This window comes from Callospermophilus lateralis, chromosome 3 (assembly GCF_048772815.1).
Source record: "Callospermophilus lateralis isolate mCalLat2 chromosome 3, mCalLat2.hap1, whole genome shotgun sequence".
In the NCBI taxonomy this organism is placed as follows: domain Eukaryota; kingdom Metazoa; phylum Chordata; class Mammalia; order Rodentia; family Sciuridae; genus Callospermophilus; species Callospermophilus lateralis.
Genome location: NC_135307.1, coordinates 79,006,752 through 79,022,639, shown reverse-complemented (window position 1 = coordinate 79,022,639; position 15,888 = coordinate 79,006,752). Strand labels below are relative to the sequence as shown.

General features: G+C 33.7%; 2 protein-coding genes across 2 annotated transcripts; one reads left to right on the top strand and one right to left on the bottom strand.

The window, feature by feature from the left end:
• The first annotated feature begins 4,596 nt into the window (after positions 1 to 4,596).
• Positions 4,597 to 5,529, top strand: LOC143393910 (olfactory receptor 4K14). Its single transcript, XM_076848411.2, has one exon. It carries the CDS (start codon positions 4,597 to 4,599, stop codon positions 5,527 to 5,529), a length of 933 nt encoding a protein of 310 aa, XP_076704526.2.
• An 8,025-nt stretch (positions 5,530 to 13,554) lies between these two features.
• LOC143394687 (olfactory receptor 4Q2) lies at positions 13,555 to 14,502 on the bottom strand. Its single transcript, XM_076849349.2, has one exon. The coding sequence runs from the start codon at positions 14,500 to 14,502 to the stop codon at positions 13,555 to 13,557; it is 948 nt and encodes a 315-aa protein (XP_076705464.2).
• Between the last annotated feature and the right edge of the window lie 1,386 nt (positions 14,503 to 15,888).

Here is a 15,888-nt window from a genome sequence, read left to right as displayed (position 1 = left end):
CTATCCACCCTGCCCTTTTCCAGCACAGCATTCAGTTTTTCTCCAAAATCCTGATCAGTATTAATACCTCTCTACTCAAAATTCTCCAAATCCTCACCATTTTACCTGGGAAGAGAAGGCAATATACTAATTATTTATTATTTTTATTTTTTTAATTTTTACTGCTTTTATTATCATATCTAAACTAATGTTTGATGTATTAATTCTAAACTTGGTATGTGAAGAAAGTTATTTCTGGTTAATTTTGTTTGATATCATTGAACCAAACTTTATTATGTATTGCTATATAATTTCTTTTATTTTTAAAATGTTATTTTCTCATGTTTTTATGTATCTCTTCAGGGGTTTTTTTTTCTATTTACTTTTTCATTTTAAAATGTCTTTCTGTACAAAAAAGATCAATTATTTTCATTTTTTTTTCTAATCCACACAAAGTTCTGTGGATTAGAAAAACTTCCATTTTGGCAGATCAAAGACTTAGGACTGCATGGTTTGTCAGATGTGTGGTGCACGTGCTGGATAAGGAGTTAAAATTAGCATGACTATGTGGTGACCCTGGGTATCACAAGATGGTAAATATAGTTAACCAGGTTATAGGTGGAGTTTAATATTATTGTGTTTCTTTTGCAAACACAAAGATTTTTAAAAGCACTTTTATATCTGTTCACTTTTTGAATGCTTCTACTGTTGACTTTATATTTAAGAGAATATTAAGGTTAGTCAGAGAAAATCAGCACAGATACATATATATAAAGAGACAGAAAAACAGAGACACATACTCGAAAGTCCAGAATCTGCAGTGTCAGCCATGGAGACCCAGGAGAGTGGGTGGCAAGGATGATGTCTAAAGGGGAGGACCCCTCCTGCTTGGGAACACTGGTCTTTTTTTTAATCCTAGCCTTCATTATGGAGGGCAGTCTACTTTACTCAAAGTGCAATTTAAATGTGTCATTCAAAAGCACCCTCTAAGTTGACACATAAAATTAACAACATTTTTAGTGTCCTTCCCTTCCTCCAAATCAAGCATTCTCTTCAGCTGGCTGTTACAAATTTCTATGTAATTCTTTATATTATGTATTTGTACCCACATGATAACCATACTTCAGAACTGGTAGCCTGTTTCTGTAATCTTTATTTAATAATTACCATCAGTGTGTTTTAAAGAGGGAAACCAAACATTACAAAAATTTTGTGGCTAATTTTAAGTGAAAGATGATTATCTGATGTCAATATAGAACGTGAGACTTCTTGGTAGTGAGAGAAGGCTATCTTGGTAGTGAATTCCTTATAAATTTGGTTGTGCATACAGTGAGTGTCACATGAATGGTTGTAAATGTGGTAATGGTTCAGCAGAACATTCTGGGATATTTGTAATCAGCAAAGATCCATTGGTGGGAGAAGCTTGCATTACATCAATGATATTGATAAGTAAGCAGCCTATCAATTATAGCAGATGTCCAGAGTAACCCATAACCAGGAGACTGTATGATACCTGACAATATAAATCCAGAGATGACAAATATTCGGTCACATTCAAATCTGATTCTCCTAGTATGAATAAGTTTTCTTCAGTATTATGCTTGATTAAAAACTATATAAAATCAATTGCAGAATAGATAAATTTTCAGTGTATTTTCAGAATCTCTATTTAATTTGATTACATAAAGGAAAAAATTTTAGTCTATTAACTAGATAATGACATGTATTTTTCTGATTAAATTATTAAAATAATTTCAATCATGCTCATTTAATAGGGCAGATCTTTGAAATTTCCTTCTTGTGTTACCTGGGGAAAAGAATGAGATTCATTACCACAAATTTCCACTCTAGGATGATTTATTCCCCAGCCTCCATTATGGGAGTTGATCACAAGTGTCCCATCATTAAAGTGTTCTCAATTCTGTGGGGCAGAGGATATATATGTATTATATCTTAAATCCAAAGAAAGCTGAAGTCTGGAGTTTTCTGTCTTCTTAAAATGATGCTCTCCTCAAATTATCTTTTAGGAGGCAGGAGAAAGATGCAAATAAATCACATCTGTAATAAAATTGTAAGTGGTTTCAAAAGCTCCATTCAAGCATGTATAGAAAATGTGATATACAAATTTGGTGACCTGCAATTTCAGCATTGAGCACCTTACCTCCAGGTGAGTAAAGAGCTTTTGACATGGATATGAACACATTTTAAAATATGCGTCTAATAGAGACTCATTTATTCTATTATCTTATACTTTGTCATTTGAGTGCATCATAATAATTTGTTACTTAAAATTAAATTTTATCATTGTAAGATGTATTTTTCTATCTGTGGTTTTGTGGTTCCTTGTATTTAAATTTTAAAATGCTATTATTTTTATGCAAAATTAACCTACTATTTTCTGATAATAAACTTAATACTCATTTAACAATTTTATAATTGTTAAATAATTTTTAACAATTGTTAAAAATTATAAACAATTATAAACAATTGTTTATAATTTTATAATTGTTAAATTATAAAGAGTTCTCCGAAATTAGAACTCTATTTGAGTCTATTTTATATTTTTAATATCCATCTTAATAGAACATTATTGAATTATAATTTATGTATCATAAAGTTAATTTATTTTTAGAGTACAATTCAATGGTTTGATTTTAGAATACAGTTGACTCAAAAGCAAGTAAGAGATCTTTATATTAACCTCCTTAGTTTTCCACTTGATTATTTTAACTATCCACTTAATCTTTATTTAAAAGAAACACTAAATTAAATTATATTTTTAAATTACATGTGAAAACTTTCATAGGTACAAAAAAGGTAAAGAATACAAGTAGAGGTTCTGATCTATGGCATGTGTGATACACACTAGGATGGATGTCAGGCTAACAGCCAAACCTGCGAATGTTCTCCAGTTGTGATTATGTTCATGGTGTCCACAAGGCATTAGTTAACACTTTAGACTAAAACTATATTACATTTTAATTTAAAAGAATAAAAATTAAAATAAATTAAAATCCTCATGTAACTATGCTATTATTAGATCTCTTTCCTCAAAGATGTTCTCTGAGAATATGATTTATGCCATTCTGTAACACATACAACACAATAGTGCTGTTCCCATAAAATATCTAAAGAACAAACATAATCTAGTTTTAAGGGCTGGGTTGTGGCTCAGTGGTAGAGAGCTTGCCTCGCATGTGTGAGACCCTGGGTTTGATCCTCAGCACCACATTAAAACAAACAAAAAAAAGATAAATACAAATAAAGATAATCTAGTTTTAAGATCTGAGACTATCCTGTGTTTATAAGCAACACCTTAATACACTTCTACGTTCAGAACCTATTTTTTTTTTTAGCTTAAATAAATCTTGTTCTCTTAAACTTTGTCATCTACTGCTTCTCCTGACTCAGGACAGAGATACATTGATTGGTATTTGGGTATATATATACAGACACCCACCAAATTTTTTTACTTGTTTTTGTTTTGTTTTGTTTTTGTTTTCATTTTTGTGGACATCAATGGGGAGGAAGTGTGTGTGCAATTTTCTATGTTTGACATAATAATAATTTTAAACTAAGTTGCAACTTCAATTTTTAGGTCTGGTGTTTAAAAACAATTGCCCACTGGACAATGGTATGTACCCTGGTGGGTAAATAAAAAACCAGGAAATCCTCTTAAGGGTTTTTGGTTCATTCTTTGCACTAGATTTCTTCCACATCTCTCATGGACAAAGGCCCCAAAGGGAGGGAAAAACATATTTCAACAGCTCTCACCTATGCTGAAGTCTTCTAGAATGTCCAGCTACTCACATGGAAAAACTAAAGTCTGAAAGGAGAATATATACATGTTGGTATGAACTTGTTTATAAAATTCCATCTATTGTTAAATTATCTGTTACATATGAAACTTACATTGAAACAACCCCTAGCTGATCACTTTCATGTGCCTGACAGTTGATAGCACTTTCACTTAACACTTCTCTTCCCTTCCTTCCTTAATTCTTTCCTACTTTCGTTCCTTTCTTCTTTCCTTCATCCTATTTGCCTGCCTTCCTGATTTTCTACCATTCTATCTTCCTGCCTTTGCTTATATTTTAATTGATAAAATTATATATATATATATATATATATATATATATATATATATATATATATATATGGTGTACAAATTATATATATTTATGATGTACAAATATATGTACATATATTTTGTGGGATGGCTAAGTCAAGCTATTTTACATCATTCTCTAACAAATTTTCCAATTTTTTGTAGTTAGAACATTTAAAATATGCTGTCTCCACAATATTGAAGTACACAATATACTGTTGCTAGTTATGATATTAAATAGATTCTCTTGTGTAACTACAACTTTTTGCCTTTTGACCAACCTTGCCAATATTCTCTCACCTCCCACCATCTCATAACTACATTATACTCTGTTTTTATGAATTCCACTTTTCTAGATTCCACATATTATTAAGGCCATGCAATATTTGTCTTTCTGTGAGTGAGGTCTCCCCTTCGCTTAATGTGCTCTAGGTCCTTCCAACCTGACACAAATGACATGATTACCATTTCTTTGTGTTGATGCAGAACAGAATCTGATACCTGGGACAATGGAAATGAAAAATTATTCGGTGGTGTCAGAATTTGTATTGCATGGACTCTGTTCTTCACAATATCTACAAAAATTTTTCTTTGTATTTTTCTCTGGGATGTATGTGGCCATTATTCTGGGTAACCTCCTCATTGTGGTCACTGTAATTTCTGCCCCCAACTTGCAGTCCTCCCCTATGTACTTCCTGCTGGGGAATCTGTCCTTCTTGGATATGTGGCTGGCCTCATTTGCCACCCCCAAGATGATCAGAGATTTCCTTAGTGATAGAAAGATAATCTCCTTTGGAGCATGTATTTTTCAAATCTTTCTCTTGCACTTTACTGGAGGGGCTGAGATGGTGCTGCTGGTTTCCATGGCCTATGACAGATACGTGGCCATATGCAAACCTTTGCATTACATGACAATGATGAGCCGGCAGACTTGCATCAAGCTGGTGCTCATTTCCTGGGTCATTGGATTTCTTCATTCCATCAGTCAAGTAGCCTTTACTGTGAATTTACCTTTCTGTGGCCCCAATGAGGTGGACAGCTTCTTCTGTGACCTTCCTCTGGTGATCAAACTTGCCTGCATGGACACCTATGTCTTGGGTATACTTATGATCTCAGACAGTGGCTTGATTTCCGTCAGCTGTTTCCTGCTGGTCATGATCTCCTACACTGCCATCCTCCTCAGTGTCCGGCAGCGTGCTGCAGGAGGCGTCACCAAAGCTCTGTCCACTTGCTCTGCCCATATCATGGTGGTCACACTCTTCTTTGGGCCCTGCATTTTCATTTACCTGTGGCCCTTTAGTAGGTTTTCTGTGGACAAGCTCTTGTCTGTGTTTTACACTATTTTCACTCCACTCTTGAACCCCCTTATCTACACATTGAGAAATGAGGAGATGAAAACAGCTATGAAGAAACTGCGGAACCAAGTTGTGACTTTTCACTGACTTCCTGCTTTTCATGGTCTCTCATGCTCCCATTTATTCAGGAGATATAGATTCTTAAATATGATGCTTATCAAAGATTTCTTTCTGACCTGTGTTTACATAATTATAATATGTTCTGTAAAAGGTGATTTACTGCAACAAAATTATTTATCTAATTTATATACATATTTTCATATATATATGAATGCCTATGTAGATGATGCATAATTGTCATCCATATACATTTTAAAGTTAACGCTATGATTACCTTTCTCTGTTAAAACATGATTTATGTTACTAGTTATTTTGCTTAAAATGTTGATACAAAATTAATTTTCATTTCATAGTCATAGCCTATTATAGCAATGGGAAATATTCAAAACATGATATATTTGGCACTCAGAGAGTAGACTGAGTTTAAATAATAAATGCTCACTGCATTTGTATACTGATTTTGATAAGCTTGAGAGGACAAAATAGTTCACTAATTCAAGATACTATCAATTTTAAAAATCATATTTTTCCTTGTGTATATTATGCTTAATGCTTTTATTTTTAAAAAACACTTGCAACTGATAGGCAATTTCAGTAGTTAATTGTAACTGGGAAAATAAAATTTTATTAAAATTTATTTTATGGCTAAATTATTTCTATTATGTTACAGTTAATATGCATACGGTTATTAAATTAATACATTTCACTTAAAGTTGATTCTCAATAAGCACTGCATCTTTTACTGAGATGACCCTACCCTTTGGACCATCATTTAATAGGAAGTATGTTCTTGGATTCCACAAATTCAGATCTTATGCTGAATTTTTCTTTTTATTTTTTTATTGGTCTTTTTTAGTTATACATAACATTAGGATTCATTTTGTCACACTTATAAAATCATGGAATATGATTTTCTCAAATTCAACTCCCATTACTTCCTCTTCTCTCTCTCCTCTTCCCTTCCCTTGTTTTCTTTTCTCTACTGATCTTTCTGCTATTTACTTATAGGTTTTCTTTTAAAATTAGTGTCTTTTGGATGTACATGATGGTAAGATTCACTGTAGTGTATTCATACATGTATATAGGAAAGTTCCTCCATTATCCCATCCCCCTTCGCTCCCACTCAATCCCCTTCCTATACTCCACTGATTTTTTTTCCATCTTGATAGAATCCCCCCTTTTTTTCTCTTTTCTTTTCTCTCCCTCTTCCTCTTAATCTCCCTATTTCCTTCTCTCTCTCTCTCTCTCTCTCTCTCTCTCTCTCTCTCTCTCTCTCTCTCTCTCCCCCCCCCCCTCTCCTTCTTTCTCATTGTCTTGTTCTCCTCATCCCCTTTATTTTGGATTTGTTCCTGAATGCTACAAAGATTATCATAAACAACAGTTGAATTTGATTTTAAATAAATTAACCTTCAGAAATTCAAGCAATTTTCTCACAGGTTGACTTGGAAACATCAAACTAAAGGAAAGGATTAGAAATTGAATAAATTAAATAACCAGATGAAACTTCCAAAATTGTTGAACTTAGTCTTCAATCAGAGAAACATGCTGTGGATATTCTCTGACATCCCTTATTACTGCAACTCTACACATGTGCATAAATATAATAGAACATACAAGAATTCCAATTTTGTCTTAAGATTATATCCTTTACCTGCTATTATAATAATACTGTATTTCTATTTTAAAGACTTTGCACATAATTAATTTTTTAAGAGAGAGAGTGAGAGAGAGAGAATTTTTAATATTTATTTATTTTTTTAGTTCTTAGTGGACACAACATCTTTGTTTTGTATGTGGTGCTGAGGATCGAACCTGGGCTGCACGCATGCCAGGCGAGCACGCTACCGCTTGAGCCACATCCCCAGCCCACATAATTAATTTTTATAATCAGTTACGCTTATGTATATGAACATTTAAAGAGCTTAAGAGGATGTCAATGTTTGCCTTAGTTATTGATATAATACTGACTATTGACAGTAATAGATCATAGAGTTATTTTTATTTGATTTTTTATTAAGATTAATTTTACATGTTAGTATGACTCCATCCCACTTATTGATTCTTGGTTTTAATTCTTGCACTATAGGAGTCTTATTAAGGAAGTTAGGGCCTAATCCCACATGATGAAGATTAGGGTCTACTTTTTCTTCTATTAGACGCAGAGTCTCTGGTTGTCTTCCTAGGTTCTTGATCCACTTTGAGTTGAGTTTTGTGCATGGTAAGAGAGAGGATTTTAATTTCATTTTGTTGCATATAGATTTCCAGTTTTCCCAGCACCATTTATTGAAGAGGCTATCTTTTCTCCAATGCATGTTTTTGGTGCCTTCGTCTTATATAAAATAATTGCACATAGCCACATCAATGTTTATAGTAGCACAATTCACAATAGCTAAACTGTGGAACCAACCTAGATGCCCTTCAGTAGATGAATGGATTAAAAATGTGGCATACATACACAATGGAATATTATTCAGCAATAAAAGATAAAAATATGGCATTTGCATGTAAATGGGTGCAGTTGGAGAAGACAATGCTAAGTGAAGTTAGCCAATCCCCAAAAAACAAATGGTGAATGCTATCTCTGATATAAGGTGACTGACTTATAGTGGGGTAGGAAGAGGGAGCATGGGAAAAATAGACTAACTCTAGATAGGGCAGAGGGGTGGGGAGAGAGGGAGGGGACAGGGGATTAGCAAAGGTGGTGGAATGTGATGGACATCATTATCTAAAGTACTTGTATGAAGACATGAATTGGTGTGAAAATACTTTATATAAAAACAGAGATATGAAAAATTGTGTTCTTTATGTGTAATAAGAATTGTGATCCATTCTGCTGTCATGTATTTAAAAAATAAAAGCAATTAAAAAACAAAAACCAAAAATTTTTTTACATGTTAATGGTGTTCTGTGTGAAATTTAACATTTCAATACATGCATTAGCATATATGAATCAAATCCAGCATCCCTCTATTCAACTTTTTTCCCCACATCCAATGCTTTTTTTTTGTTTTGTTTTGTTTTCTGAGAACTGGTCTCACTAAGTTGCTTTAGGGACTTGCTAACTTGTTGAAACTAGCTTTGAACTCATGATCCTCCTGCCTTAACCTTTTGAGTTGCTGGTATTATAGGTTTGTGACACAGTGTCTGGTCCTTTATTTGCTCTTTCTACTTTCTAGTAATCACTATTTCATAATCAGGTTGACAGTTTTTAAAATGCTGCATGTGAGAAAGAACAGGTTATACTTCTCTATGGAATTTGGCTTTTCCTTAACATAATGTCCTCCTGTCTTATCCATTTTGCCTCCAAGAGCAGCTTTTCATTATTCTTTATGGTTGAATATTTCATTTTGCACATATACCATATTTTGTTTATCCATTTTTCCATTGATGTGTACCTAGATTAATTCTGTATCTTGGCTATTGTGAGTAGTCAGATACTTATGGCATGAGATTATTTCCTTGTTAAACTGATTTAGTTACATTTGGAGATATACAAAGAGGTAGGATAGCTAGATCATATGATAGCTCATTTTTTAGTTTCTTGAGGAAAATTAATATTGTTCTACATGTTTGTACCATCTTTATCATCAAAATGAAACAGATGCTATTTATACATATAGTTATTAAATAAATAAATATTTTTTGAACATGTACTATATTCATATGTTAGACACTGAACTAGTTTTGGAGGTAGAATATTTAAGAACATATATTCCCAGACTCTCAAATCTTTCAGTTTAATGGAATGAAGGCAAGTAGACAGGAGCAAAATATACATAGGACATGTTGTAAAAGCCCATGAAAGGAAACAACCTAGGTTTATAGTTAGGGAAAGGGAAATGTGTGTGTGTGTGTGTGTGTGTGTGTGTGTGTGAGTTTTCAGCACAGGAACACTCACATAGAAAGTTCCTTAATATCTGATCACATAAAGTTTCAAACCTCTTAGAACTATCCAGTGACTCATACTCCATTTCTAATCTCTACTCCAGTTTCCATCTTTCTTTGACCAATTCATATTCATTCCTGAGGATGAATATGAATCATTGCACTGTCAGTCTAGGTGCGGACATCTCGGGGTTTAGTTAGTTGTGTAAGCTGATATGCATGGCTGTTGGATGTGTTAGTGAAACTCAAGTACAAGAAATCATTAGTTTCTGTTTTGTGAAAATTATGGGCTCTGGTATGGAACTTGTCATTGTCAGTTCAGAGGAAGTCACAAATTGCAAATTAAAGGAGTTACTGTCTTTGGAAGTGTTTATGAAATTCATTTCCCATTCATCTCAGGGGCTTAACCACTGAACAACATCCCCAGCCCTTTTTATTTTATTTTTTTTTTTATTTTGGGATAAGTTCTCACTAATTTGATGAGGCTAGCTTCAAACTTGAGATTCTCCTGCCTCAGCCTCCCGAGTCGCTGGAATTATGGGCATGGGCCACCACACCTGGCTCATTTCCCATTTTTTAATGAGGTAATTTAAATGTGTGATACAATGTAGGCTTTTTTAAAAAAGCAAGCAAGCCAGCCTCAGTGTGGCTTACCTGTAATCCAAGCTACTTGGGAGTCTGAAGCAAGTGTGAGGTCAGCCTGGCAACAGTGATACCCCACACTCAAACATAAAATGCAAATAATATGGCTCTGTAATTGACATTAGAATTTAAATTGTAGGAATTTTAATTGTAGGAATTAATCTCAGAAGTCTGCTTTTCACTGTAAGCTGCCTCAACTCTTAATCACTACTAGCATTAAAAATTATTGGATAATGGCTAATGTCAACCACTTGCACTAAATACTGTTTAGAAAGATTTTCTTATGAGAAAACGCTCTATTAAGGGAGCAGGATGTGTTACCAGAAGTATATCACTAGGATATACTAATTCTAACAATGCAACCTCCTAAAATATATTGTTTATGGCTAGAAGACAAGGTTAATAAGAAATTTCTGAGAAGTTCAAGGAATCTGACATATTCCTTCTTCTCTTTAACTGCAGTCATTGAGAGATCAACTGATTCTTCTAATTCTCTGTGACATATCAATGTTTCTTCTCAACATGAATATTAAAATAAATTTTAAATCAAATTTTTTAACTGAAGCATTTTACTATTTTAAGTAATTCCTACATACTCAGTTCTCAAAAAAACCCTCAACATTTCAGGATATTTTTTGGAAGTAAAATTTTATTCCTATGTAGAAGAATTTTTTTCTACTAAAGCTTGAACCCTGGGATGCATTTATTTATTGAATAACTATATATATAAATAGTATCTGTTTCATTCTGATGATAAAGATGGTACAAACATGTAGAACAATATCAATTTTCCTCAAGTTACATCTTCAGCACCCCCTCCATCTCTTTCTTTGATTTTTTATTTTAAGACAGATCTCACTAAATTTCTTAAGGCCATGTTAATTTGTCCAACCTGGTCTTGAATTTAGGATACTCCTGCCTCAGCATCCCAAGTCACTGAGGCTATAGGTTCAAATCACAGCTCCAGACTTCATTTTTATCTCTTCTTTGATTTCAGATGACATTTGAAGAAAAGGTTAGAAAGACTTTCATAGAATAAAACTATATACTTTCAACCATTGGCTCTCCAGGTATCTCCCCTTCCATTGAGAAAAACCTGAGGACCCTATCCAGGGAAGTGCCTCACTGCATTACGGGCAGATCTCTGCAGAGTATTGCAGCTCTCATTGGTGGTAGCAGACTCTAGCAGTTCACTGTTAAGTTATTCTTCTTCCTGGGTTTTTATCTTCTAAATTCCAAAGAATGAACTCTGGTGACCAGGATGAGTGTGTATAACAGTAGGATTTATTGAAGAACAGGAACAGAATTCTTGCAGTGCAAGAAGGAACGTGGTAGCAGGTTTCCCCCACCAAGCGTGCTAGTCTAGTGCTTTATATAGCACTTGGTTCATTGCTATTGGTCCAAACTTATGTTAATTAGAGCTTGGAAATGGTACTAACACTATTGATCAATTCTTGAGTCACAACTTCATTCAATTTGCTCCATTTTCATTTTTCTCATGGCAGATCAGGAAGTGGGAGGTTGAAGTCATTGGATGGATGCTGCTTGGAGCAGGCTTCTGCAGCAGGCATTAGAACAGTGCCCAGGCCTGGCCTATGAAGGATGACAGGTTGGCATGACTTGGCTATCCTGAGCACACCTCAGTGCTATCCTCACCTATGCGTGCCAGGAGAGCTCCACATGGCCATAGGCTGTGCCTGCCAGCTAACTCAACCTACTGGGGCCACCACTCAGCTGCTCCACTGATTCATCATTGCATTGCCACTTCTTGGCAGGGACCAGGAGGCTGGCTGCACAGCTTGGCAACTAGGGAGTCATACCACTGGTGGAATTATTAAAGTACCAACCAAATTCAAATATGGACCCATCTGATTCCATACTCACCTTCCCATAGACAGAGTCAGTATTCATAGTTGTGTATATTATGAATTAGATTACTTAATTATCTGCTCAACATTGAGATATTTTATGTAATTCTATCATAATAATAGTGGTATATCTATATGAGCTTTGGTTGGTGTCAGGTATTGACTTTGAGTTGCTTTTTATAATAATGTCATCAACTCCTGTTTACTCAGAGTTCCCAATGCCTCAAAAAAGTTTACAAGTTATGTTTCCAAGTATGGGAAAAGGTTAGAACTTTGAAATATTCTTCCCTAGTCAACATCACATGGATGACAGTAGATATAAAGCCTTCTACACTAATTCAACATATTTTATGGTCTCTATTTTATTCATTTTACTTTAGCTATGGTAACAATTTTAGAAATATAACGAGAATAAAGATAAAATTACAATCTTTAATGATTACCAAATACTCTTGTCTTCTATCTCTATTTGTGACAAAACCAGTTGCTGAATCTGCTTTTATCATCCCCTGGCTAAATATGGTGTTAAAATGAAAATATTTCAGTTTATTCGTATTTTAGATTTATATTTTATTTGTATTGTTTGTTCTAAACTTGAATATCAATTTAGTTTTCCTTTCTTTGAATATAAAGACTCATTATGCAGTAAAACAGGTCTATGACTTAATGTAACTCTAAGGATTCAAGGAGTGATAGTGATATAAACTGTGCCCAATAATTGACAAAGGTGAAAGTACCATATACTCTTTCCTATACACTTTACAGTGTCCTCCACAAACTAGTGACAATGCATCAAACTGTTGCTACATTAAGGTAAATCCACCAGTTCAGAGTTTCATCATTTATACTTTTTTCATATTGAAAAAAATCAACTTTAATGAATAAATATTTATTGAACACTGCTATGAGCCACATACCAACTCAGACCCACTCACATCCTGTGCCTTTTTAATTTTCATAACAGCATTAAGAAGTAGGTCATTCTAGTCATGGAAGAGGAAATTAGAGCTCCCATGTTCTAGCTGATTCACCCAGATTCACTTGGCTTAGAATTAAAAGAGGAGTATTTGAACCCATAATTATTAGATGATTGCTCCCTCACTTTCCCTTCTAGGTATCAGTGGTGTGGTGAGGTGACAAAACTGACAAATATATCCCATTAACTAACAAATATATCCCATTCATAAATGTAAATCATTAAGTCATCAAACATTTATCTTTTAAAATATTTAGTGAGAATAAGAAACACAAATTTCTTATTCAATTGAATGTAATGAGAATAATTTGAAACTGAAAAGAAAGTAAAGTCTGTAGCTAAGCAAATAAGAAGCTATGGAGAGCTCAGAAAGAATAGTTTGTGGCAGTTTGTAGTGACAAACTGAGCACAAAGAGATCATGGAATGAAATTTTATCAGATGAAGAGATAAAATTTTAAAACACAAATCAATAGGAAAACAGAAACTATATTTGATTCAGTCAAGAAAAGAAAGCAGAATACAGAACAATTCAGCAATCACGCACAGTTTAGATATAAAGCCAGAAGCAGTGGCATTGTGACTTAATGGAAGACAATTAAACATAGAGGCTTCTGCCTCCTGATTCATTAGTCAAAAAGCAACTGTGGTATTCTCATAGTCTCTGCTATCAAAAACTCACTTCAGTGTCTCATGTCTCCTATTTTTTTCCAAAGTCTACTCCTATCCCACAGCTTTCGCATGGCGGACTTGACCTCTTTGTTCCGAAGTGTGTAGATGAGGGGGTTTAGCATGGGGGTAATGACATTGTAGAGTACAGATACCATCTTGTCCACAGAGAAAGTGGAGAAAGGGCGGGCATAGATGAAAATACAGGGTCCAAAAAAGAGGGTTACCACCATGAGGTGGGATGCACAGGTGGAGAGAGCTTTCCTCCTTCCTTCCTTGGTGCGAATCTTAACCAGGATAGTGGTGTAGGAACAAATCAGCACCACAAAGGAGCTCGTTGATATCAACCCACTGTTAGATACCATGAGAAGTTCAATGACAAAGGTGTCTGCACATGCAAGTTTGATGACAGGGGGAACATCACAGAAGAAGTTATCCACCTGATTTGGCCCACAAAAGGGCAAACGGATGGTGAGGATGGTCTGGACAGTGGAGTGCACAAATCCTCCCATCCATGAGGCAGCCACCAACACGCAGCACAGACTCCGACTCATGACAGTAGTATAGTGCAGAGGGCGACAGATTGCTACATAGCGATCATAAGCCATCACTGTGAGCAGGAACATTTCAGCTGCCCCTACAAAATGCAGGAAGAAGAGTTGCACAATACACTGGTTGTAGGGAATGAGCTTTTTATTATCAAGGAAGTCAGCCAGAAGCTTAGGGGTTGTTACTGTTGAATAACACAGATCAAGGAATGAGAGGTTACCAAGAAGGAAGTACATAGGCGATGAATTTAGGTAGTTATCAGAGGCCACTGTCACCATGATGAGGACATTGCCTACCCATGTGGACACATAAAAGAAAAGAAATAATAAAAATAGCCCTGCCTCAATAGATGAATTTTCTGAGAATCCTGCCAGAGCAAACTCTTTCACCCCTTTTGTTTGGTTTTCATCCATTTGACTTGGTTTTACCTAGATAAAAAATATTGAACGACAGAACATTAGCAGCATTCAAAATAGATATGCCACATCAAATACAAAAATCTTATTTCTAAAGAGACACATAGTAAATCAAAATTTAGATATTAGAGAATTTTCTTTTTTTTTAGCATACATATTTTACATCTCTAAATTTATTAACAGGATACTTTCCATTTAGGCAAGTCAACAAGAATAAAAGTTTGAAAGAAAACTAAACTAAATAAATGTTAGCTTAAATAAAATGCTTGTCAATAAAGGCAATTATGCAAATAAGAATATGATATAACTTTGCACTGAAACTTTAAGATATGAAGGAATATATGAAGTAAAATGACAACATTTAAAAACTATCTTGGTAAAATTATATTTAGAAAAATATTTATTAAACTAAGAAAAATGGTTATATAATGAAGAAAAAGAAGACAAGACTATATTTAAAATGCAATAAATTGTATATACATGGAAAACTAAACTATTTAAGAAAGTACATTAAAACTAATGATAAAACATGGAAGTTTATTCTGACAATTGGAATTTTCTTCCTAGTCCTGGATAATTTCTAATTTCACAATGAATTTAACCATATTTCTGATAAATATATAAGCTTTTTTGAGAATTCATGTAGTAATACATATCTTCAAGGTTTATGACATCATTTAATTTTATGTGAAAACCATATACATTTGAATTTTCTCTCTTTGTGCAATTTAACTGTTACTTGTTAAGATTACTTAAATTATAGGTAAAAATTTCACTTAATTAAAATTTTGGAACTTGTTTTAAGAACAATGTCATAGTTTAGGTATAACATCAAATAATCTCAGGTTGTTATAAAGCAAGTTTTAAATGATAGCTTTGTTTTTCAACAAATTTTCACTTTATTCAGTTTCATATGTTTAATTTTTTTACTATCAAAATAATGAATGTTTTTTAATATAATTTATAAAAATTAAAAGTATGAAGAAAATACTTTTCTTACAATGCCAAAAAGCAAACACTGTTAATTTTGGCAATCCATATATTCTTAAAACTTATTCTTTTTTTAAAACTCAGTTTGATTTTACAACTGATACATGATTGCATATGCAATATTATATGCTTTTGGAAAAGACCACAGGTGGCATTAAATGCTAATCCTGAAAGTGACTACTAATGATAAGAACATGAAGACCAGTTTTCAGTATAACAAATTTTAAGCCAAATTACTTACCTTCTTTTTGTAAAAGATAGATTTTTGGTCTTGTACTCACATGTTATGGGCACACTAAAACTATAGAGATAACTTACATATTATAAAATCAAAAAGATAAATGAATTAAGAAGTAAGTCCCTATTTACACTGGCCAACAATATGGAATTTTG

What these genes read in the sequence shown, in the direction of transcription:
- LOC143394687 (XM_076849349.2), bottom strand. Translation starts at nt 14,502, where the DNA reads ATGGATGAAAACCAAACAAAAGGGGTGAAAGAGTTTGCTCTGGCAGGA.
- LOC143393910 (XM_076848411.2), top strand. Translation starts at nt 4,597, where the DNA reads ATGGAAATGAAAAATTATTCGGTGGTGTCAGAATTTGTATTGCATGGA.